The sequence below is a fragment of the Manis javanica genome, chromosome 4 (assembly GCF_040802235.1).
Source record: "Manis javanica isolate MJ-LG chromosome 4, MJ_LKY, whole genome shotgun sequence".
NCBI classification, from domain to species: domain Eukaryota; kingdom Metazoa; phylum Chordata; class Mammalia; order Pholidota; family Manidae; genus Manis; species Manis javanica.
In genome coordinates this window covers 106,431,248-106,455,786 of record NC_133159.1, presented here as the reverse complement: position 1 = coordinate 106,455,786, position 24,539 = coordinate 106,431,248, and the positions used below count along the sequence as shown (strand labels likewise).

The following is a 24,539-nucleotide window of genomic DNA, read 5'->3' as shown; positions in this document are numbered from 1 at the left end:
AATACCTTGTAAGACTGTCATGCCCCAGGAAACTGGAGACTCTGAGGATTAAGTATAGAGTTAGTTAATGGTTGTCTATTAAGTCCCCACAACGAATTCTATTGTTGTTAACATGTATTTGCTCAATAAATACGAAGGGTGCCCTCTCAGCACCACTTTTGCGCTGTTACACCTTGACTCCCCTGGCTGGTCCTTTCAGATCTTCCATATCTAATTGCGTCTCCTCCTTTATCTGCGGGTCACGCAGGGAGGGACCAACAGAGTAGATGTGATCCAATCTTGAAGCTCCTAATAGAACCAAAAGACTGGCCTCCCCTAGCAAGAGTGAATCCTCCAGCAAGTTATGCACCCTCAGGTGCAATCTGAGTACCCAATCATTTAAACAACTACAACAGTTTTTCCAGTTTTCACCATCATGTGCTTGGTAAAGCAAGGATTTCAATTATCCATTCCCATTTTCACCGAGACCACTGTTCTGTGGTGATAAAGATGTAATATTCTGTTTCTTTGTCTTTTTTCCATGCCCAGAGTATCATCGTCACTCTGCTAGTCCACATTTGACCACAGACAGGAAGCCCAGCATATCTTTTAACTGCTTCTGGAAAATCTGACCAGACATAACTGCAATCTCCAAACTGTACAGAGATTAGCATAGTAATTAAGGAGAAAGAGCCCCATTACAAAGACTCAACTAGAGCTATGGATGATAATTGTAAGTTTCAACTGGCCTGTACCAAGGTTTCTGATTGGCACTAAGCATAGGGGCCTGTGCTGCTTCACAGGGATCTTTAAGGTGCTCATCATCCCCACCTAGTGGCCTCATAGAGCTTGTCATCCTCTGAAGGAATTCATGAAATGTCCTGAAGCCAGGAGTAGAAGAGAAGGGTTTCACAAAACGGAAGTGTAATTCCATGTGTGTCTAAATACAGAAATTGTAAGAGAAAGTTTTTCCCACTCTAACAACAAGATAAAGCTGGATGATCTTCAAAATCATACCCATTTTGGGCCTCCCCAGAGAGCTGAGGTTGAAAGGCCACTGAGTACACTCAAGTCGACAGCATAAAACCTTCCAAGGAGGGACACACACATGAACCATTTCATATCTGGCAGGTAATCGAAGGGAAAGACTGGCAGCCATAAAAGTTCTGTAGGGGAAAATAACTGACATTTTAACCATTTCTTAAAGGCCAAGTGTGGGCTATCATGACAGTTCACAGTCTCTGAGAGGGCCAGAATCAAAGCAGGTTTCTGCCCATTTCCTGTCTTTCCTCAGGCCTCCACCAAGGGGTTCATAAAAAAAAAAAAAGAAAACAAAACAAAAAGAAAAAAAGTGGTCTGGGCAAGAGACTCTCAAGGTTGCCTGAGTGTGCAGGTCTGCAGACCATGACCGGCCACCACGTCAGTAGAGGTACAAAACCTGGTCACTTCTCTCATATGAAGCAAATGCCATCGACTGTCGATGTTGGAGCAAGAAACCCTGCTACTCCGTGGTGCCAGATATGGGTCGGCTGCAGCTGGGGCTCGTCAGAAGCAAAAACTGTCTACTGCTGGAAAGGGGCAAGAGACTTGTTCTTACCCAAGTCTCCCCAGTATTGAAGGGCAGAGTTCCACTACTGCAAGAGGGAGGTGACAGACACACAGGGATGAGGCATGAATGGCCTCAGGTTTGGTACACAGTGCCTCTCTAAGTCTGGGGCTAGAACAGAGGGACTGGAACCTCCCCCTTCCACCATGAGCCTTGGACTAAGAAAAAAACAGAAGCAGTCAAATCTACTGCTAGAGGAGAGGCAAGAGTGCAGCAAGAGACCCGTCTATGGTATAGGCATATGAAAAGCTGAGAATGGAGCAGAAACACTGAGGGAAAAACCCTGCAGTAGTCTAGGTCTCACACTAAACACACAGTAAAAGTAATGTGCTGCTGAAGGAACTAAAGTCCTGGAGATCATGCTGGCTGCTGAGAGCAACAATAAAATCCAAAGTCAGTTCTCGGGGGGCCTGGCCTATGGCCAAGGCTGAGCCCCACTCTAGCTGGACAACGCCCTAAAGGTGGCGCCTGCTTCCTGCTCACCACCCTTTCCCCTCTTCCCTGTTGGGGATTGGCCCAGCAGACTTCCGTACCCGTGCACAGCTCGTGCTGCCCGCTTAGAGTGGCGCATGACACCTATCCGCTTAAAGGTCACGCATGATACTGTCCTGGATTGGTTGGGTGACTGAATATAAGGGAGCCCGCCGGGAGGGAGGAGAGCTGCCCGACAACTGCTGTAACTGCCGTGAGAGATTAGACAATAAAGCCTAGAGAAGAATCAAGACCTTGGGCGTGTTGCTTCAGTCCCTGAAGGGTCACGACAAGTGGTGCCGAACCCCGGGAATCGCTAAACCTCGTCGCAACCTGATCCGCTGACCCTGGCGCCTGCTGATGAAGTAGAGCTTGTAACTCTTCAGGAACGTCGCTGGACACCGGTCGGTCGGCTGGCCAGACCGGGAGAGGGAACCAAGGAGGGTGAGTGGATCGGTGAGTAAACTGAAAGTATACGTGGCAGGGCAGACAGCAGGCAGTTGCAGTGGGTGTTTATGTGTACTGTGTGTGTCCTGTTAGTGTTTGTGACATTGTTTATTATAATATATGGAATGAGGAGGCGCCAGTGAAGGTTCGCAGAGCGGCGACGAAATCAAAAGGTTCGCAGAGTGGCGACGAAATCAAAAGGTTCGCAGAGTGGCGACGAAATCAAAAGGTTCGCGGAATTAGCGACGTAGTCCATCTAAATCATAACTAGGATACTTCCCCCTTTAGAGAGAGGATGGGGACGGAGGACCAGGATTGGGTTTTTCTTCGGGGCCACTGAGGGAAAACAGCCTAAAAAGGCCTGTGTGGGTACCTCAGTGGCCCCTCACCAAAGAAAAGAAGGAAGCAGCCCACACTTTAGTACAAGAACAGATAGCAGCTGGTCACCTCCAGCCCTCTACCTCGCCATGGAACACACCTATTTTTGTAATTAGGAAAAAGTCTGGCAAGTGGAGATTATCAAAGACTGTTTCTTCTCCATCCCGCTTCACCCCAGAGACTGTCAAAGGTTTATTGCCACAGGGCATGGCTAATAGCCCCACCATGTGTATGTAAAGAAGGCCTTACAAACTGTCAGGAAACAGTTTCCCCTGATAATCATCTATCATTATATGGATGACATCCTTTTGTGTCATGAGAGCAACAGGGAGCTAGAGACAACCCTCAGGGTCAGGGTATGGTGGAACGCACCCACCTCACCCTCAAGAATGCCTTATATAAACAAAAAGGGGGAATAGGAGAAGACTTTAGAACACTGGACAAAAATGGCCGCAGTGCAGCAGAGTGGCATGGCCAACAATCCAATCCAAAACACATGCCTAAAGTTTTGTGGAAGGATGTGTTGGAAGGAACATGGAAAGGCCCAGACCCAGTGATGATCTGGACCCGAGGCTCGGTTTGTGTTTTTCCACAGGACCAGCAGAACCCCGTTTGGGTGCCTGAATGTCTGATACGCAGAGTGGAAAACCCCGGAGCAGAGGTACAAGATGATCGCACTGCTTCTGCTCCTGCCGTGGATCCTACAGCAGGCGACGGCGGAGCCGAGCTGCAGCTGCAACCACCGCCGCGCTATCACCATTCCTACGGTAGAGACGCTGAATGGTCTGTCCCAGGCCACTGAACCTTCTTCAAAAACAATTGGACCTCTTGGGGGAGGTTTTGTCTGTGAGCTGCATATATGAGGGTGTATTACTGGTATTCCTTTTCATAATTATTCTAAAGCTGCCAACTTGTCCAGACAGTTAGGCAAGATGTTAAACGCCACCAAAGCCTGGTCAGGTGTAGGTGTCACAGGAATATTGCTAATTGTGGGCCTCTCCTGCTTGGGAGGAAAGTCTGTTACAAAAACAGCAACAGGGAGAACGGAAGGTCCTGTTGCAGGCCATGGCAGCGCTAGAGGAAGGCATCTCCCCTAGAGTGTGGCTTAATATGCTGGATCAGTAGTCAAGGACCGGTAAGATTGGGAGCTGCGCATATCAACCTAAGACAGGGCGCAGACCTAAGCTGTCTGTTGCCTGAGGACGGGTAAGAATGCTGCAGACTCCGGACGACCTAAGACAGGCATGATCCCGACAGCCCTTTGGTTATAAAACAATAAAGGGGGAGATGTGGGGGCCTGGCCTACGGCCAAGGCTGAGCCCCACTCTAGTTGGACAACGCCCTAAAGATGGCGCCTGCTTCCTGCTCACCACCCTTTCCCCTCTTCCCTGTTGGGGATTGGCCCAGCAGACTTCCGTACCCGTGCACAGCTCGTGCTGCCCGCTTAGAGTGGCGCATGACACCTATCCGCTTAAAGGTCACGCATGATACTGTCCTGGATTGGTTGGGTGACTGAATATAAGGGAGCCCGCCGGGAGGGAGGAGAGCTGCCCGACAACTGCTGTAACTGCCGTGAGAGATTAGACAATAAAGCCTAGAGAAGAATCTAGACCTTGGGCGTGTTGCTTCAGTCCCTGAAGGGTCACGACAAGTTCCCCTCCTTGCTTGATTGACTCAAAGACCCATACTAATAACCTGACAGGAAAAAAAGGCATGGTTATTGTAGGTATAAATACTGTCAATGTAATTCTCAAATGTTCTTTTTACATGCAGCATCTAGCCTTCAATAAAAAATTATACACATTCAGCACACACATACACACAGAAACTGTTATTGTCATGAGATACAGCAGTCATCAGAATAAGGCCCCTAGAAGTTGAACAGGGATTTTAACATACAATAAATTAATATATTTAAGACTCTAATGCTCTGGTTCTTAACCAACGTGACTTTGGAAAGGATTCGCCATTCTTGATGCCAGTAAGAACATTTATGATTCATGGAAAGAGGTCAAAATATCAGCATTAAAAGGAGATTGGAAGATGTTGATTCCAACCATCCTGGATTACTTGAGGGTTTCAAGACTTCACTGCAGTAACTGCGGATGTGGTGGTGGAAACAGCAAGAGAACCAGAATTAGAAGTGGAACCTAAAGATATGACTGAATACCTGCAACCTAGTGGTAAAACTTTAGCAGGTGGAGACTTGCTTCTTATGGATGAGCAAAGAAAGTAGCTTCTTGAGATGGAAAGTACTCCTGGTAGAAGATGCTGTGAAGATTGTTGAAATGACAACAAAGGACTGAGAATGCTACATGAACTTAGCTAATAAAGCAACAGCACGGTTTGAGTGGATTGACTCTAATTTTGAAAGCAGTTCGGCTGTGGAGAAAATGCTATCACACAGCATCACGTATTACAGTGGAATCCTTTGTGAAAGGAAAAGTCAATCCATGCAGCAAACTTCATTGTTATATTACCATTATTCTTGTTATGTTATTTTTTAAAAATTGCGATGGCCACACCAACCTTCAGCACCCACAACCCTGATCAGTCAGTCAGTCAGCAACCATCAGCATCTAGGAAGACCTTCCACCAGCAAAGCGATCACAACTCCCTGAAAGCACAAGTGATCATTCGCATTTTTTAGCAATAAAGCATGTTTAAATTGTTTTTTCAGACATGGTACTATTGCACACTGAACCGACTACAGTGTAGTGTAAACATAACCTTCATAGGCACTGGGAAACAAAAAAAAATTCACTTGAATCTCTTTATTGGGATATTCGCCTTGTTCCAGAACTGAACCTGAAATGTCTCCGAGGTACGCCTGTACACTTCACAAAGTAGGTATATATGTGTGTCACATAAGCACATGTAAAGACACTCAACATCATCAATCATGAGGGAAATTAAAAATTAAAAAGAGGATGAAATGGCACTGCAAACCTACTAGAGTGGCTGACATTTAAGACTGATCGTAGTAAGCACTGACAATGATGTGGAGGAATTAGAACGTCTTTACTCTGCTAGTGGGAGTGTAAAATGGCATAACCACGTTGGAAAACGTTTGGCAGTTTTTTTTAGAAGCCAAACATTACACCTAACATAATGACTGGAAGCCAGCCATTCCACTCCCAGATGAAGAAAAGAAAGCATATGCCCACACAAAGACTTGAGCAAGAACATTTATAGCAGCTTTATTTTAATAGCTAAAAACTGAAAACAACCTAAATGCCCATCAGTAAGTGAAGAGACGAGCAAATTGTGGTATAGCCAGCTGTACAGTGAAACTCTAGCAATTGGGGAATGAACTATTGGTACATGCAATGAAATGAATTAATCTCAAAATAGTCATGCTGAGTGAAATGAGCCAAATAAGGAGGTACATAATGTGTTCTTCCATTTATGTAAAGCCATTAAAAATCTAATCTCTAGTTGACAGAGAGCAGGTTACTTTGTATTGTAAATCTAACAAATCTATATTTGGAGTAAGAAAAAGTCACCAAAACAACAAAAAAACGGGAAGTGTAGGAAGAAGAAAAGGAATGTCCCCCTGCCTCCCAATCCCACCCCACGGCTGACACCCCTATCGTCACTGCAGCGTGCGAGACGGCAGTGGCTTTGAAGAGTGGTGGACGCTACACGGCCAAGGGAGCCGGAAAGTACCAAGTCCTCCCCTGACAATCATCTGCCCTCTCCGAGCAGTGGGAAGAGTGTGAAGGCAACGAAGAGGAAAATAGCACTACTATTTGCAGAAATTTCACCACACGGCAGAATGCTCTGGTAAACTGAGGCAGAACAAGTGGTTTCTGGGCTCTCGCCTGGCCCTAAGCCCAGAGTGGACTTTACCTGACTTTCCGAGGTGGAAGTGAAACGAGAGAGGGCAATGAAAGGAAAGGGGCGGAGAAAAAAGCGAGTCAAGTGTACTCAAGTCTTGTGGGATCGGTCGAAGAAACGCCCTGAGATTCCTGGCGGAACTGCGGGCGCCTAACGAGTACTCGCGCAGCCGCAGTGAGGCCCAGCGGAGGCGGACGTCCTCACGTGGGTTCCATGGTGTAATGGTGAGCACTCTGGACTCTGAATCCAGCGATCCGAGTTCAAATCTCGGTGGGACCTGTCCCTCTTTAGATGGAGTAAGAGTGAACTTTTTTTACTCCGCCCACCCCCGGGGCCTGCTTTCGGGCCCCGCAGCCCTGCTGCTCGCGGCGGCCGTGGGCACCTCGCAGCCGCCTTCCCGGAGTCGGGGACCCAGAAACCGGGTGCTCCGCGGGCCGCGATCCACGGCGACGCTGCGGGCGTAGCGGGGTGAGCAGGCCAGGGCCGTTCCCCCGGCGGGTCGCCCCGGGCCTCGGGGTAAAGTAAAGGGCAGCGGCTGCGGCCAGGAGCGCCCGCACCGCGAGGGCTCCTCAGCCCGCACGTCCCGTCGCCTGCTGAGTGAAAGGCGAGCGCGCGGAGCCGTGAGGCGGCTCGGGTACTCTGGGGTGGACGGCTGCGCACGTCCATCGGAAGCGCTCTGCTGTAGTTTTCGATGGGCTCGTTCATTCAGAATCTGGATTTGTTCTGTTCTGACCTGTTCCCATTTTATTCAGAGCTTCTGGCTCCCGCATCTCCATTGGCCACTAACGCGCTGTTACCCTGACTTCGGGTCTCGGCTCCAGGGAGGGTCATCCTTTCGCCCCCCACTTCGGCAGACAGCAGGAAGCCGCGCCGGGGACCCTAGCCTCCGGGCAGGTCGTGGAGACCAGCGGTCCCTGACGGGCGCCGGGTCGGGCTCCTCCGGGGAGCAAGGAGACGCGAGGCGGAGCAGCTCCGGGTCCCGGACCCGCGCGGCTCCCGCTCCGTGCCGCCCCGAGTCCGCTCCCCCGAGAAGACGCCTTAGGACTGACCCGTGGGGACGCCGGTTCTCTCCCGCTCGGTAGGAAACAATGGGTGAGGAGGAGGACGGCCCGCGTAGTTGGTGAGAATGTCCTCCAGGTGCTAAGGGGCGGTTCTTTGTCTTTTATCTTTTGGAACTTTCAGCTGCTACAAAGGCCTGACAAACACAGGGGCCTTTTTGGAGGCTCACTTCGGAGAACACGAACAAGGGAGAGGTGTGGGGCGGGGCGAGCGGGAGAAAATAGCCCCGGGAGGGAAGGGGACAGGAAAGCGCGGAGGACGACACAGAAGGAGGGAGGACCTGAGGCGCGGAAGGCAGAGGCGCTGCTGGGCCACCCACCGCGGCTGCGGTTTCCGTCGCTGCCTTTGGGCGACCGCAGCTCCTCTCCCGGGAGCGCTCCCACCCTTTCCTGACCCGCACGGGAACCCGGTGCCTCCCCAAGCCGCAGAGCTGCTTGCCCGGCACCTGGTCTGACGAACTGCCCTTTCCCTGTGCGGTTAAGAGGGGCGAGGTCGGCCGTGTTGGTTTGCAAGTGAGTGCGAGCCAGTCTGGCGCCTTGCGGGGCTCCCTTGAACGGAGGGCGGGTGTCAAATAGACAACCACTCCTCCTGCCTTGGCAGGGCCTGGTGTGGAAAACTGGGAAAGGAACGTTGAGAATATATGCTAAGTAAAAAACTAATTTCTTTCAACCTGTGATCTTTTTACAGTTCATTGTTTGTATTTTGAATTTATTTGTGTAGTCACATGTATGACTAGAGATTCTGGGGTCTGTTTCATGTTTAGAGATGTCTTTGTGATGCCGGGGTTCTTGTTCACGAAGCCGAAGAATAAGCTGCACAAACACTCAAGGTAGGAGAGCAAGGTACAGGCTTTTATTTGGAAATAAAGTGAGAGGACAGAGCTCCCAGCTCATGCCAGGAGAGGACAAGAGAGTCCGTAGTGGTGCATTGTCTAGGGGGTTTTATAGGCAGTTGAGGATTTTTCGAAAACATGAAAAAAAACTTAGGGGTGTGGACTTGCATCACCTGCCCTGTCCTCAAGGTGGGCTGCGTCAAAGTCTGATTGTTAGGGCTGACAGCAGAGTCACGGGTTATGCTGACACCCTTGCAGAACACTCAAAACATTCCAGGCCAAGTTGCTTCTGGCCTTTTGACCTTTAACTGATCTCACTGAAGATGTCTATATTCTTAGGTATCTTTTTTCCCTAGAGAATTAGTGTGACCTTGACTTTGCATAATGCTTAACAGTTTCAATGGGGACTTCTTTGCCCATTGTTACATTGCTCTGGCTGTAAATATTCCACCCTGCTCCCCCCCCCCCCCTCCCAGGCCCTCACCCTACCCTGACTATGCCCATGGTCCCTGTCTCATTTGGCTGTAAAACTGTGAATTTTTTTATTGGGGCATTTTTGATACAAGGAAATGGATCCTTATCCCCTTTTAATGAGTGGACCAAATAAATGTTCTAATAAGCCCTCCAGATTCTCCCAGCCCAGATTACTGCCCATCAGAGGATTACTTTGCTCTCCCTTGGGAGAGTCCACAGCCACTGAAAAGCTATCAATGCTATAACTGAAATAAAATCAGTTTTTATCCCATCCAGTCTTTCTGCAGTGTTGTGCCCCAAATAGAAGGACTAACACTCAGTGATTATGTGCAGAGTGCCATGTGCCAGGAATAGTCTACAAATTTTACACCTGTTTACTCACTTAATCCTCAACAGGCCTACATCATATTCTCATCCCCATTTTACCTATGAGAAAACTGAGACATGGAAAGATTAAGTAATCAGTCCGTTCGGTCACTCAACTAGAGAGTGGGATTTGGAAGCGGGAATTTTTACCAAAGCCAGCCTGGCTCCAGAAGATATGCTCAGAACCGTATGTTTGTACTGTTAATAAAAGAGAAATACAAATGGTAAAAATGCTTGACATTTAAGTCTGTATCTTTCTTTTGAACAAAACAAAACACCACGGAGGAATCATGTAACAGGTATAAAACTGTGCTGAATATCCTCACGACCCACCTGCCTCCCAAACACCCTTGTTATGCCAACAGCTGCTCCCCCAAAATCTCCAACGTAAACAAAATTCCTGCCAGAAGTAGGCTTTTTTTTCTCTTCCCCTTCCCCTTTCCATTTTCCCCTCACCTACCCCACACCTCTTCGGTATGAATTGTTCTTTCACCTCCAGGTCATCCAGTTTTTAAATTCCAGCATATGAAAAAGGCATAAGGAAGAAGATAAGCAGTCCTCCATATTCCCACCACCTGAAATTAACTGTTAACGTCTTTACCTATTTTTTTCAAATCTAATTTTTAAGTTGTAATTTTTGCAAAAATTACAGAAGCTTACTATAACAAAACCCAAATGATGCAGAAAATAAAATACATAAAATTGTGAAACATCTCAAGTTCAGAAATAGCTTGTTAACATTAGGTAAATATTGATGGAGTCATTTTTGGTATATTAACAGAAAGAAGCACCTCTATGTATATACACGTATATACATATACTTTTATGAAGTTGAGCTCATAGATTATTTAAAAGTATTCAATTTAATTGTAATGAGTTTAGCTGAAGAAAAAGATACAAAAACAAAAACTAAGGAATGGTTGAACTTCCAATCATATTGTTCACAAGAAGGGTAATTTTCTAAAAGAACCCTGCAAGGTTAACAACAATAATAATTTAAATAAGACATTAAGATTTGGAATGATTTTTCTTTTTAAAATCAAATTTCCATTGTAAATAATACACTGAATCCATTTCAAGTTTGGTGATTCCTGACGAATGGATGCACCCATGTAACCACCACCGTGTTCAAGAAAAAAAGGACATTACTCCGAAGTGTCCTCTTGTGCCCCTTTGCAGTCAATACCCTCGCCCACACACTCCCGTTCCCAGGCATTCAATGACCTAGTTTCCTATCACCCATGGAGTTTTGCCTGTTCTAGAAATTCGCATGAATGGAACCACACAGTATGTGCTCTTTTTCATCACTCAACATGTTTTTGAGATTCACCCACACTGCTGCCATGTATCGGGAATTTGTTCCATTTTATTGAAGAAGAGTAGTAGTAGTCCTTTACAAATACATCCAATCACCTCCGGACGGACATTTGAATTGTTTCCAGTCCCCTCTTGTGGGCCTGTTTTATAAATTCCCTTTAAAAATTTTTATTCTTTCATACTAACTTACCTTGTGAACGGATGTTATATTCACAAATACAAAATTCATTCAAATGGTAGTACAAAAGCTTGAAGTAGAAGAAGTCTACACACTTCTCTTTTTATTTCATCATTAAGGGAAGCAAACCTGGATACAGGACCATAACATAAACTACACACTATGCTAGGTGTGTTTAATTAGTTTATCTCATTTAATCTACACAACTCCATGAGATACTTAGTTATTTTCATAGGACACTTGTAATGTCTTTGCAATAACTTCGGTGTGTTTGATAGGGCTAGAAGCCAGCACCCAAGCAGTTCCTAGTCGCTGTCCCCCTCCCAGCCCCGCGCCCCTGTCAGTAGTTTCTGGGCGGAGCGGATCTATGAGCGCCGTCCCCGCAGTAACCACGAGGGGGCGCGATCGTTCTGCTCGTCGTGGTCCTTTTTTTCCAGGACATTTGTAGCTATTAGATCGGAAGTGAGAGTGAAGTGCAAGAACACATCCTAGGGAAGAGGTTGGCAAAAAAGACCACCTGGGTCGAAGCGGCTCCCCGCACAGCACGAGCGTGTTACACACCATACCCTCAGCCAAGCACAGACTAAATTTGGCCAACCAGCAGTCCCAGACACTTTCCACCTCCCGCTGCGAGGTGAGCGAGGATACGTTCCCTCCGGGACGGAGTACAGAAACATGAGAGAAGAGACAGGGCCTGCAATAGAGAGAAAGAGATGTCCCCAAACCACAGAACACACCAGACGCCTCTACAGGAACGAAAGAAGAGCAAGCAAATATCGCGTAATTCAAGCGACTGATCCTGGAACGACTGAATACAGACGAGAGCGCGAACACAGTCCCCCACCACCAGAAATGACGCAGCCGAAATTCCCACATCGGGGGAAGCCGCAGAGAAGAGGACATACAGAATATAATGGATAAGCCTCATCCTGGGAAAAACCACCTTTGTAATCAAAGTATTTCCTCTGCCAGGTTAGTATGAGGTCACCTCTTAACGCCCTAGCACAGCTTCACAAGCTTTACACTGTACGCACACGGTCACTTCCAGGATCAGTCGCTGACGGTATGGTGTGTAACACGCTCGTGCTGTGCGGGGAGCCGCTTCGACCCAGGTGGTCTTTTTTGCCAACCTCTTCCCTAGGATGTGTTCTTGCACTTCACTCTCACTTCCGATCTAATAGCTACAAATGTCCTGGAAAAAAAGGACCACGACGAGCAGAACGATCGCGCCCCCTCGTGGTTACTGCGGGGACGGCGCTCATAGATCCGCTCCGCCCAGAAACTACTGACAGGGGCGCGGGGCTGGGAGGGGGACAGCGACTAGGAACTGCTTGGGTGCTGGCTTCTAGCCCTATCAAACACACCGAAGTTATTGCAAAGACATTACAAGTGTCCTATGAAAATAACTAAGTATCTCATGGAGTTGTGTAGATTAAATGAGATAAACTAATTAAACACACCTAGCATAGTGTGTAGTTTATGTTATGGTCCTGTATCCAGGTTTGCTTCCCTTAATGATGAAATAAAAAGAGAAGTGTGTAGACTTCTTCTACTTCAAGCTTTTGTACTACCATTTGAATGAATTTTGTATTTGTGAATATAACATCCGTTCACAAGGTAAGTTAGTATGAAAGAATAAAAATTTTTAAAGGGAATTTATAAAACAGGCCCACAAGAGGGGACTGGAAACAATTCAAATGTCCGTCCGGAGGTGATTGGATGTATTTGTAAAGGACTACTACTACTCTTCTTCAATAAAATGGAACAAATTCCCGATACATGGCAGCAGTGTGGGTGAATCTCAAAAACATGTTGAGTGATGAAAAAGAGCACATACTGTGTGGTTCCATTCATGCGAATTTCTAGAACAGGCAAAACTCCATGGGTGATAGGAAACTAGGTCATTGAATGCCTGGGAACGGGAGTGTGTGGGCGAGGGTATTGACTGCAAAGGGGCACAAGAGGACACTTCGGAGTAATGTCCTTTTTTTCTTGAACACGGTGGTGGTTACATGGGTGCATCCATTCGTCAGGAATCACCAAACTTGAAATGGATTCAGTGTATTATTTACAATGGAAATTTGATTTTAAAAAGAAAAATCATTCCAAATCTTAATGTCTTATTTAAATTATTATTGTTGTTAACCTTGCAGGGTTCTTTTAGAAAATTACCCTTCTTGTGAACAATATGATTGGAAGTTCAACCATTCCTTAGTTTTTGTTTTTGTATCTTTTTCTTCAGCTAAACTCATTACAATTAAATTGAATACTTTTAAATAATCTATGAGCTCAACTTCATAAAAGTATATGTATATACGTGTATATACATAGAGGTGCTTCTTTCTGTTAATATACCAAAAATGACTCCATCAATATTTACCTAATGTTAACAAGCTATTTCTGAACTTGAGATGTTTCACAATTTTATGTATTTTATTTTCTGCATCATTTGGGTTTTGTTATAGTAAGCTTCTGTAATTTTTGCAAAAATTACAACTTAAAAATTAGATTTGAAAAAAATAGGTAAAGACGTTAACAGTTAATTTCAGGTGGTGGGAATATGGAGGACTGCTTATCTTCTTCCTTATGCCTTTTTCATATGCTGGAATTTAAAAACTGGATGACCTGGAGGTGAAAGAACAATTCATACCGAAGAGGTGTGGGGTAGGTGAGGGGAAAATGGAAAGGGGAAGGGGAAGAGAAAAAAAAGCCTACTTCTGGCAGGAATTTTGTTTACGTTGGAGATTTTGGGGGAGCAGCTGTTGGCATAACAAGGGTGTTTGGGAGGCAGGTGGGTCGTGAGGATATTCAGCACAGTTTTATACCTGTTACATGATTCCTCCGTGGTGTTTTGTTTTGTTCAAAAGAAAGATACAGACTTAAATGTCAAGCATTTTTACCATTTGTATTTCTCTTTTATTAACAGTACAAACATACGGTTCTGAGCATATCTTCTGGAGCCAGGCTGGCTTTGGTAAAAATTCCCGCTTCCAAATCCCACTCTCTAGTTGAGTGACCGAACGGACTGATTACTTAATCTTTCCATGTCTCAGTTTTCTCATAGGTAAGATGGGGATGAGAATATGATGTAGGCCTGTTGAGGATTAAGTGAGTAAACAGGTGTAAAATTTGTAGACTATTCCTGGCACATGGCACTCTGCACATAATCACTGAGTGTTAGTCCTTCTATTTGGGGCACAACACTGCAGAAAGACTGGATGGGATAAAAACTGATTTTATTTCAGTTATAGCATTGATAGCTTTTCAGTGGCTGTGGACTCTCCCAAGGGAGAGCAAAGTAATCCTCTGATGGGCAGTAATCTGGGCTGGGAGAATCTGGAGGGCTTATTAGAACATTTATTTGGTCCACTCATTAAAAGGGGATAAGGATCCATTTCCTTGTATCAAAAATGCCCCAATAAAAAAATTCACAGTTTTACAGCCAAATGAGACAGGGACCATGGGCATAGTCAGGGTAGGGTGAGGGCCTGGGAGGGGGGGGGGGGAGCAGGGTGGAATATTTACAGCCAGAGCAATGTAACAATGGGCAAAGAAGTCCCCATTGAAACTGTTAAGCATTATGCAAAGTCAAGGTCACACTAATTCTCTAGGGAAAAAAGATACCTAAGAATATAGACATCTTCAGTGAGATCAGTTAAAGGTCAAAAGGCCAGAAGCAACTTGGCCTGGAATGTTTTGAGTGTTCTGCAAGGGTGTCAGCATAACCCGTGACTCTGCTGTCAGCCCTAACAATCAGACTTTGACGCAGCCCACCTTGAGGACAGGGCAGGTGATGCAAGTCCACACCCCTAAGTTTTTTTTCATGTTTTCGAAAAATCCTCAACTGCCTATAAAACCCCCTAGACAATGCACCACTACGGACTCTCTTGTCCTCTCCTGGCATGAGCTGGGAGCTCTGTCCTCTCACTTTATTTCCAAATAAAAGCCTGTACCTTGCTCTCCTACCTTGAGTGTTTGTGCAGCTTATTCTTCGGCTTCGTGAACAAGAACCCCGGCATCACAAAGACATCTCTAAACATGAAACAGACCCCAGAATCTCTAGTCATACATGTGACTACACAAATAAATTCAAAATACAAACAATGAACTGTAAAAAGATCACAGGTTGAAAGAAATTAGTTTTTTACTTAGCATATATTCTCAACGTTCCTTTCCCAGTTTTCCACACCAGGCCCTGCCAAGGCAGGAGGAGTGGTTGTCTATTTGACACCCGCCCTCCGTTCAAGGGAGCCCCGCAAGGCGCCAGACTGGCTCGCACTCACTTGCAAACCAACACGGCCGACCTCGCCCCTCTTAACCGCACAGGGAAAGGGCAGTTCGTCAGACCAGGTGCCGGGCAAGCAGCTCTGCGGCTTGGGGAGGCACCGGGTTCCCGTGCGGGTCAGGAAAGGGTGGGAGCGCTCCCGGGAGAGGAGCTGCGGTCGCCCAAAGGCAGCGACGGAAACCGCAGCCGCGGTGGGTGGCCCAGCAGCGCCTCTGCCTTCCGCGCCTCAGGTCCTCCCTCCTTCTGTGTCGTCCTCCGCGCTTTCCTGTCCCCTTCCCTCCCGGGGCTATTTTCTCCCGCTCGCCCCGCCCCACACCTCTCCCTTGTTCGTGTTCTCCGAAGTGAGCCTCCAAAAAGGCCCCTGTGTTTGTCAGGCCTTTGTAGCAGCTGAAAGTTCCAAAAGATAAAAGACAAAGAACCGCCCCTTAGCACCTGGAGGACATTCTCACCAACTACGCGGGCCGTCCTCCTCCTCACCCATTGTTTCCTACCGAGCGGGAGAGAACCGGCGTCCCCACGGGTCAGTCCTAAGGCGTCTTCTCGGGGGAGCGGACTCGGGGCGGCACGGAGCGGGAGCCGCGCGGGTCCGGGACCCGGAGCTGCTCCGCCTCGCGTCTCCTTGCTCCCCGGAGGAGCCCGACCCGGCGCCCGTCAGGGACCGCTGGTCTCCACGACCTGCCCGGAGGCTAGGGTCCCCGGCGCGGCTTCCTGCTGTCTGCCGAAGTGGGGGGCGAAAGGATGACCCTCCCTGGAGCCGAGACCCGAAGTCAGGGTAACAGCGCGTTAGTGGCCAATGGAGATGCGGGAGCCAGAAGCTCTGAATAAAATGGGAACAGGTCAGAACAGAACAAATCCAGATTCTGAATGAACGAGCCCATCGAAAACTACAGCAGAGCGCTTCCGATGGACGTGCGCAGCCGTCCACCCCAGAGTACCCGAGCCGCCTCACGGCTCCGCGCGCTCGCCTTTCACTCAGCAGGCGACGGGACGTGCGGGCTGAGGAGCCCTCGCGGTGCGGGCGCTCCTGGCCGCAGCCGCTGCCCTTTACTTTACCCCGAGGCCCGGGGCGACCCGCCGGGGGAACGGCCCTGGCCTGCTCACCCCGCTACGCCCGCAGCGTCGCCGTGGATCGCGGCCCGCGGAGCACCCGGTTTCTGGGTCCCCGACTCCGGGAAGGCGGCTGCGAGGTGCCCACGGCCGCCGCGAGCAGCAGGGCTGCGGGGCCCGAAAGCAGGCCCCGGGGGTGGGCGGAGTAAAAAAAGTTCACTCTTACTCCATCTAAAGAGGGACAGGTCCCACCGAGATTTGAACTCGGATCGCTGGATTCAGAGTCCAGAGTGCTCACCATTACACCATGGAACCCACGTGAGGACGTCCGCCTCCGCTGGGCCTCACTGCGGCTGCGCGAGTACTCGTTAGGCGCCCGCAGTTCCGCCAGGAATCTCAGGGCGTTTCTTCGACCGATCCCACAAGACTTGAGTACACTTGACTCGCTTTTTTCTCCGCCCCTTTCCTTTCATTGCCCTCTCTCGTTTCACTTCCACCTCGGAAAGTCAGGTAAAGTCCACTCTGGGCTTAGGGCCAGGCGAGAGCCCAGAAACCACTTGTTCTGCCTCAGTTTACCAGAGCATTCTGCCGTGTGGTGAAATTTCTGCAAATAGTAGTGCTATTTTCCTCTTCGTTGCCTTCACACTCTTCCCACTGCTCGGAGAGGGCAGATGATTGTCAGGGGAGGACTTGGTACTTTCCGGCTCCCTTGGCCGTGTAGCGTCCACCACTCTTCAAAGCCACTGCCGTCTCGCACGCTGCAGTGACGATAGGGGTGTCAGCCGTGGGGTGGGATTGGGAGGCAGGGGGACATTCCTTTTCTTCTTCCTACACTTCCCGTTTTTTTGTTGTTTTGGTGACTTTTTCTTACTCCAAATATAGATTTGTTAGATTTACAATACAAAGTAACCTGCTCTCTGTCAACTAGAGATTAGATTTTTAATGGCTTTACATAAATGGAAGAACACATTATGTACCTCCTTATTTGGCTCATTTCACTCAGCATGACTATTTTGAGATTAATTCATTTCATTGCATGTACCAATAGTTCATTCCCCAATTGCTAGAGTTTCACTGTACAGCTGGCTATACCACAATTTGCTCGTCTCTTCACTTACTGATGGGCATTTAGGTTGTTTTCAGTTTTTAGCTATTAAAATAAAGCTGCTATAAATGTTCTTGCTCAAGTCTTTGTGTGGGCATATGCTTTCTTTTCTTCATCTGGGAGTGGAATGGCTGGCTTCCAGTCATTATGTTAGGTGTAATGTTTGGCTTCTAAAAAAAACTGCCAAACGTTTTCCAACGTGGTTATGCCATTTTACACTCCCACTAGCAGAGTAAAGACGTTCTAATTCCTCCACATCATTGTCAGTGCTTACTACGATCAGTCTTAAATGTCAGCCACTCTAGTAGGTTTGCAGTGCCATTTCATCCTCTTTTTAATTTTTAATTTCCCTCATGATTGATGATGTTGAGTGTCTTTACATGTGCTTATGTGACACACATATATACCTACTTTGTGAAGTGTACAGGCGTACCTCGGAGACATTTCAGGTTCAGTTCTGGAACAAGGCGAATATCCCAATAAAGAGATTCAAGTGAATTTTTTTTTGTTTCCCAGTGCCTATGAAGGTTATGTTTACACTACACTGTAGTCGGTTCAGTGTGCAATAGTACCATGTCTGAAAAAACAATTTAAACATGCTTTATTGCTAAAAAATGCGAATGATCACTTGTGCTTTCAGGGAGTTGTGATCGCTTTGCTGGTGGAAGGTCTTCCTAGATGCTGATGGTTGCTGACTAACTGATCAGGGTCTTGGGTGCTGAAAGTTGGCTGCACATGTTTCATCCCAGTTCCACATGATGCCCTTTTGTACCAATGGGTATAAGGGCTTCAGCATCTGTGCCAACTGCAGAATAAACACTCACCAGTAGCCCTAAAGACCCAAAAACTCTTGTAAGACTGCCACAATGGTAGGGGTACAGAAAGCTGGATATTTTCTGACTGCTCCCAGCATGAATGTAGTTTCACCGGACTAGACAACCCACAAGAACTTTACAGACAAACCAGGTCCCTGAACCTTGGTTCTGTTCACAGCCCTTCTTTCTCCTGCAGATGATGCAGCAGTCTAGGAACTACCCATTCTGAATCTGAAAGAGAATCAGACATGACCATAATATCATCAGAGTAGTGATACAGCTGCACCGTTTGTGATTTCTTCCATGTGGCCAAGTCCTAGGCTAAAAGTCAATGACAAAGATATGACTGTAGAGGTACACCTGTGGAAGGACAATGAATGTCTGCTGCCAGCCTTTCCACATGAAGGCAAACTGTTCTGACTTTTCTGTGCTATGTCAATAGAGAAAAAAGCATTAGCAAGGTCCACAACACAATGAGACATCCCTAGTTCATTACTGAGGTTGTCCAAAAGAGCTGCTATAGAGGGGACAGCAACATGCAAAGGGGTGGTGACTTTATTCAATTCCCTGTGGTCCACAGTCATACTCCAGGAGCCATCTGGCTTTTTCACTGGCCACACTGGGGAATTAAAAGGACTGTAAGCGGTCTTTATGATGCCCACCCTCTCCAACTCCTGTGCAGTTTCTCCAATTTCCTTGTGCCCCTTAGGCAATTTGTACTGCTTAATATTTGTCACCCACTGAGGTATAGGCAGAGCTACAGGTGGGTGCTTAGCATGTCCCCTCAGAATTGCCTTTACCACAGATACCCTCAGTCTGAACTCACCTGCAGTGGTCTGTAACCACAGGCCCTGGAGGATATCTACCCCCAAAATATATTCAGGGATGGGAGAAATATACACGGTATACTCCTTTGTGGGTAAACGCCCTACCCCAATGAGATTTGGGCTTTCTTCACTCTAATTGCTGTAAGATAAATTCCAATAAATTTCGACCAAAGTAAGTAGATGAAGAGAGGCAACAAAGGGTCAGGTAGTTTATTTGAATGCCACCCCCAGGGTGATGTTCCGTGGTCTGAAACACAGGCCAGGGAAGTCACACCCAGCAGGGCAGGCAGCAAGTTTTTAAAGAAGGCAGGGGGAGGGAGAGCAAAGGTTGGCGCGAGGATTGGCTCGTCTAGGGTACGTGGGGGTCTCTCATTGGCCTTTGGCCAGGTACTAGAAAGTTACCACTAATTCTTTAGCTTGAGGGAAGGGCTCTAGTTGGGAAGGTTATCCAATCAGACTCTGGAATGTTGTCAGACGGGAACCTGTTGGTCTCTTTGCCTCCTTTGGTGAGGCCTGAGCTTGTCCATCAGGCTCACCCCTTCCCCTGATGCCTGCAGCCAAACAATTGCCTTACCCAGTAGCCATATATCACAGCAGGGGTCTTGGGAAAATGCTCAGGGTTGCCATAAATCAGACAACACTCAGCTCCTATATCCACCAGCACCAGGACAAGTTGTACATTCACAGGATACTAACGAATTGCTAATTCTACATGTGGCCTCTGGTCCACACCATGTCCCCAAAGGTGAGGACTTTGACCCTCCCCTCAGTTGAACCACGATGCCCAATCATCCTCCTGTGGGGGTGAGGACTCAGGCGAATCCTGAGTACCGTCTCCCATGAAGTTTTGCAGAGACACAAGCCGGGCATGAGGCCTTGATTCCAGTTTTTGTGTCCTGGACCTCAGCAGCAGGTACTGCTGCTTTGGCTTTAACTGTTGCCATGATGTAAGTCTGGTGAGAGAAACTCCTGGGGCAAAATACCTCTAAAAACCGAAATCAGTCAAAGGGAGAAATAAAGTTTAAAAATCTGTTTATTTCTTAGAAACTGCAGTCTGGGTCCTTCTCTTTTTCCTGCCAGCAAATGCAAAACCGACCCTCACCCTTACCTACAAACTGCAATCCGGAGCCATCTCTCTCCTCTGCTCCAAAGAAGCAAGCTAACAAGCAAGCCAGCCCCCTCCTCTTAATCTCTCAGGTTCAGACTTGCCCTTGGTTGGTCAAGTAATTACCCATTGATATGGAGATGAACTTCTCTCCACCTCTGAGGAATGATGCAAATGCTCTAAAGTCATACTTCTCTCCACCCTTGAACTGCTGTTGATATGCAGATGTACTAAAGCCAGGCGAGACATTCTGGAAGTGTTACAATTTTACCCACACACAGTTCTAACAAGATTCTATTAGGCTGCCCATTAATTTCACTACCCCAGCTTTTATCAAATCAACCCACACCTGGGTCCTCAAGACCTTTGCAGAGCCTTTTGCACCTCTCCTTTCAGTCATAACCCTTGCTTCCTTCCATGCCCTTATTGTTTCAACCTCCCCCATGTCTGCTAAAGTGCAAGTAGCCTCACTTATGGGTTGCCCTACATGGGGGACAAGAACATTCACTTAGGGACCCAAAGACAGATGTGGGAGCTGTTCACAGCACCAGGTTTCTCATCCCTATAGTGAACACCTCTTCATCAGGGCCCTGGGGGTCCATATTATAGATGATGTTTTTCAGACCCAATTCCCACAGTATCTGTTGGAGCTCTACATACATTTTCCAACTGCTGGGAAAATATGGTAAATCAGCCAGAGTAGGCCAAACTACCCTGATGGCAGCTGTCAGCCATTCCAGGAGTGTCTTATTCCCTGAGGCATGATGGGCATTTTGCAATAGCTTTCAGAGGGAAGGGTGAGTCGTCAGGGAAGCCATTCTACTCATCTCAATACCTGACAGAACAATGTTTCCACTCCCATATCACAGAGACTTAAAAGCCATGTGAGCAGGGAGGCAGCCGGAGGTGCAACCTAGCAGCGGGTCTGCCAGCCCACAGGTGCCTGGGCTGTTCTCGCTGCATCAGGCCAGAGAGCGCTGCGTGGGCATCCTCACCGGACAGGAGCCGAGGCATGCGGGCAGGCTCTGGGCACCCCGCTCCCCAAGCAGCTGCCCCTGGGACACTGCCAGAGGCAGGCAGACGGGCACAGCGGCGGCCCCGAGGCGCCCTGCACCCGCAGCGCAGCGACGCGGCTCAGACTCCTGGGGGAGTGTTATGGAGGGAACAAAAGCCAAACCTAAGAAAAGAAATGGACATGTTCAGAGAAGGAAACTTGAACTTTCACAGACACCAAACACCATAAAAGACTTTTTTGGTTTACTTCTCTATTTCCTACATGAGGTATGATGTTAACTATCATAAAAACCAGACAGATTTGACATTGATTTTGTCGTGTGTAAATTTAACTTCAATAATTTAAACAACAATGAAAATAACTCCACATTTCATATATTTAAAGGAGCATTTAAAATTAATCTTTGTTTTTCTTGCAAATGATAAATATGTTCACTGTAGAAATTTTGGAAAAGATATGAGCACATATAAGAGAAAACAAGAATCAGCTCTAATTCCTTTACCTTGGGATAACGACTGATAACTGTGAGGTATATAATTCTTCATAATGTCCTCAAGCATGTATACATACTACTCCATAAAATCGCGGTTAGAATTTAAATACCCAAGCTGTATGAAGAAAAGAGTGTAAGGTAAAATCGAACCAAAATGACCAGGCAAGGAGGCAACAAAGGAGCCAAAAGTTTAATAGGGTGCAATCCCGGACGATGTTCGCCAATCTAGTTAGTAACAGTCCGGAGAAGTCCTGCCCAGCAGGGCAGGCAGCGAGTTTATAAAGAAGTTAGGGGCATCAACATCATCCACCACATAAACAAAAAGAAGGACAAAAACCACATGATCATCTCCATAGATGCTGAAAAAGCATTCTACAAAATTCAACATCCATTCACGATAAAACTCTCAACAAAATGAGTATAGAGGGCAAGTACCTCAACATAATAAAGGCCATATACGATAAACCCACAGCCAACATCATACTGAACAGCAAGAAGCTGAAAGCTTTTCCTCTGATATCGGGAACAAGACACAGATGCCCACTCACCCCACTGTTATTCAACATAGTTCTGGAGGTCCTAGCCATGGCATTTAGACAAAACAAAGAAATACAAGGAATCTAGATTGGTAAAGAAGTTAAACTGTCACTATTTGCAGATGACATGATATTTTTTATTGTACATAAAAAACCCTAAAGATTCCACTCCAAAACTACTAGAACTAATATCAGAATTCAGCAAAGTTGCAGGATAAAAAATTAATACACAGAAATCTGTGACTCTCCTATACACTAAAAATGAACTAATAGAAAGAGAAATCAGGAAAACAATTCCATTCACAATTGCATCAAAAAGAATAAAATACCTAGGAACCTAGGAATAAACCTAACCAAGGAAGTGAAAGACCTATACCCTGAAACCTAAACTTGTAGTTTTAAATTAAAGAAGACACTAACAAATGGAAACTCATCCCATGCTCTTGGCTAGGGAGAATTAATAATGTCAAAATGGCCATCCTGCCCAAAGCAATATACAGATTAGATGCAATCCCTATCAAATTACCAACAGCATTCTTCAATGAACTGGAACAAATTGTTCAAAAATTCATATGGAACCACCAAAGACCCCAAATAGACAAAGCAATCCTGAAAAGGAAGAATAAAGTGGGGGAGATCTCGCTCCCCAACTTCAAGCTCTACTACAAAGCCACAGTAATCAAGACAATTTGGTACTGGGATAAGAACAGAGTCATAGACCAGTGGAACAGAATAGAGACTCCAGACATTAACCCAAACATATATGGTCAATTAATATATGATAAAGGAGCCATGGACATACAATGGGGAAATGACAGCCTCTTCAACAGGTGGTGCTGGCAAAACTGGACAGCTACATGTAAGAGAATGAAACTGGACCATTGTCTAAACCCATACACAAAAGTAAATTCAAAATGGATCAAAGACCTGAATGTAAGTCATAAAACCATAAAACTCTTAGAAAAAAACATAGGCAAAAATCTCTTGGACATAAACATGAGCGACTTCCTCATGAACATATATCCCTGGGCAAGGGAAACAAAAGCAAAAATGAACAAATGGTACTATATCAAGCTGAAAATCTTCTGTAGACCAAAGGACACTATCAATAGAACAAAAAGGCATCCTACAGTATGGGAGAATATATTCATAAATGAAAGATCTGATAAAGGGTTAGCATCCAAAATATATAAAGAGCTCACACACCTCAACAAACAAAAAGCAAATAATCCAATTTAAAAAATGGGCAGAGGAGCTGGACAGTTCTCCAAAGAAGAAATTCAGATGGCCAACAGACACATGAAAAGATGCTCCACATTGCTAGTTATCAGAGAAATGTAAATTAAAACCACAATGTGATATCACCTCACACCAGTAAGGATTGCCACCATCCAAAAGACAAACAACAACAAATGTGGGCGAGGTTGTGGAGAAAGGGGAACCCTCCTACACTGCTGGTGGGAATGTAAAGTAATTCAACCATTGTGGAAAGCTGTATGGAGGTTCCTCAAAAAGCTCAAAATAGAAATACCATTTCACCCAGGAATCCCACTTCTAAGAATTTACCCTAAGAATACAGCAGCCCAGTTTGAAAAAGACAGGTGCACCCCTATGTTTATCACAGCACTATTAACAATAGCCAAGAAATGGAGGTAACCTAAGTGTCCATCAGTAGATGAATGGATAAAGAAGATGTGGTATATATACACAATGGAATATTATTCAACCATAAGAAGAAAATAAATCCTAGCATTTGCAACAACATGGATGGAGCTAGAGGATATTATGCTCAGTGAAATCAGCTGGCAGAGAAAGACAAGTACCAAATGATTTCACTTATATGTGGAGTATAAGAACAAAGAAAAACTGAAGGAACAAAGCAGCAGCAGAATCACAGAACCCAAGAATGGACTAACGGTTACCAAAGGGAAAGGGACTGGGGAGGATGGGTGGGGGAAAAAGAAAGCAGGCATTATGATTACCATGTATAATGTGGGGGGGGGGCCACAGGGAGGCTGTGCAACACAGAGAAGACAAGTAGTGATTCTACAGCACCTTACTATGCTGATGGACAGTGACTGTAATGGGGTTTGTGGGGGGGACTTGGTGAAGTGGGGAGCCTAGGTCTACAGAGAGAGCATAGTTCTACAGTGGCATGAGGATTGGCTAGCCTAAGGCATGTGTCATTGGCCTTTATAGTAGACAAAGGCTAGAAAGTTACTACTCCTTTTCCAGGTTGGGAAGGGGCAGCAGCCAGGGATTTTGGCACATCATCGGGCCGGAATCTGTTGGTCTCTTTCCCTTACTACGCTGGGGTTGGGGGCTTTGTGGCCCCCTTTCCTTATTTGGTGAGGGCTGAGCTCA

General features: G+C 46.6%; 2 protein-coding genes, 1 long non-coding RNA gene and 3 other non-coding genes across 6 annotated transcripts; 3 read left to right on the top strand and 3 right to left on the bottom strand.

The window, feature by feature from the left end:
• Positions 1 to 1,995: 1,995 nt before the first annotated feature.
• Positions 1,996 to 4,492, top strand: LOC140848964 (uncharacterized). The gene is made up of 2 exons (XR_012130317.1): positions 1,996 to 2,512; positions 3,477 to 4,492. It is a non-coding gene; the product is annotated as an uncharacterized lncRNA (long non-coding RNA).
• A 904-nt stretch (positions 4,493 to 5,396) lies between these two features.
• Positions 5,397 to 9,683, top strand: LOC140848598 (uncharacterized). The gene is made up of 6 exons (XM_073232865.1): positions 5,397 to 5,434; positions 6,486 to 6,546; positions 7,186 to 7,799; positions 7,904 to 8,292; positions 8,544 to 8,609; positions 9,483 to 9,683. The coding sequence occupies exons 1-4, from the start codon at positions 5,397 to 5,399 to the stop codon at positions 8,232 to 8,234; spliced, it is 1,044 nt and encodes a 347-aa protein (XP_073088966.1). The 3' UTR covers positions 8,235 to 8,292; positions 8,544 to 8,609; positions 9,483 to 9,683.
• TRNAQ-CUG (transfer RNA glutamine (anticodon CUG)) lies at positions 6,929 to 7,000 on the top strand. The gene has a single exon. It is a non-coding gene; the product is annotated as a tRNA-Gln (tRNA).
• A 2,079-nt stretch (positions 9,684 to 11,762) lies between the features above and the next one.
• LOC118973155 (U1 spliceosomal RNA) lies at positions 11,763 to 11,927 on the bottom strand. The gene has a single exon (XR_005062394.1). It is a non-coding gene; the product is annotated as a U1 spliceosomal RNA (small nuclear RNA).
• Positions 11,928 to 14,985: 3,058 nt separating this feature from the next.
• Positions 14,986 to 21,145, bottom strand: LOC140848597 (uncharacterized). Its single transcript, XM_073232864.1, has 6 exons — positions 21,127 to 21,145; positions 16,977 to 17,037; positions 16,598 to 16,686; positions 16,380 to 16,447; positions 15,724 to 16,337; positions 14,986 to 15,619 (listed from the first exon to the last, which is right to left on the bottom strand). The coding sequence occupies exons 1-6, from the start codon at positions 21,143 to 21,145 to the stop codon at positions 15,289 to 15,291; spliced, it is 1,182 nt and encodes a 393-aa protein (XP_073088965.1). The 3' UTR covers positions 14,986 to 15,288.
• Positions 16,523 to 16,594, bottom strand: TRNAQ-CUG (transfer RNA glutamine (anticodon CUG)). The gene has a single exon. It is a non-coding gene; the product is annotated as a tRNA-Gln (tRNA).
• Positions 21,146 to 24,539: the final 3,394 nt, after the last annotated feature.

What these genes read in the sequence shown, in the direction of transcription:
- LOC140848597 (XM_073232864.1), bottom strand. An exon ending in GCGGAGGCGGACGTCCTCAC is followed by an intron (nt 16,448 to 16,597) that starts GTGGGTTCCATG and finishes CGGGCCCCGCAG; the next exon opens with CCCTGCTGCTCGCGGCGGCC. An exon ending in GTCGGGGACCCAGAAACCGG is followed by an intron (nt 16,338 to 16,379) that starts GTGCTCCGCGGG and finishes CTGCGGGCGTAG; the next exon opens with CGGGGTGAGCAGGCCAGGGC.
- LOC140848598 (XM_073232865.1), top strand. Translation starts at nt 5,397, where the DNA reads ATGGCCACACCAACCTTCAGCACCCACAACCCTGATCA. An exon ending in AGCACCCACAACCCTGATCA is followed by an intron (nt 5,435 to 6,485) that starts GTCAGTCAGTCA and finishes TCGTCACTGCAG; the next exon opens with CGTGCGAGACGGCAGTGGCT. An exon ending in ACGGCCAAGGGAGCCGGAAA is followed by an intron (nt 6,547 to 7,185) that starts GTACCAAGTCCT and finishes CTGCGGGCGTAG; the next exon opens with CGGGGTGAGCAGGCCAGGGC.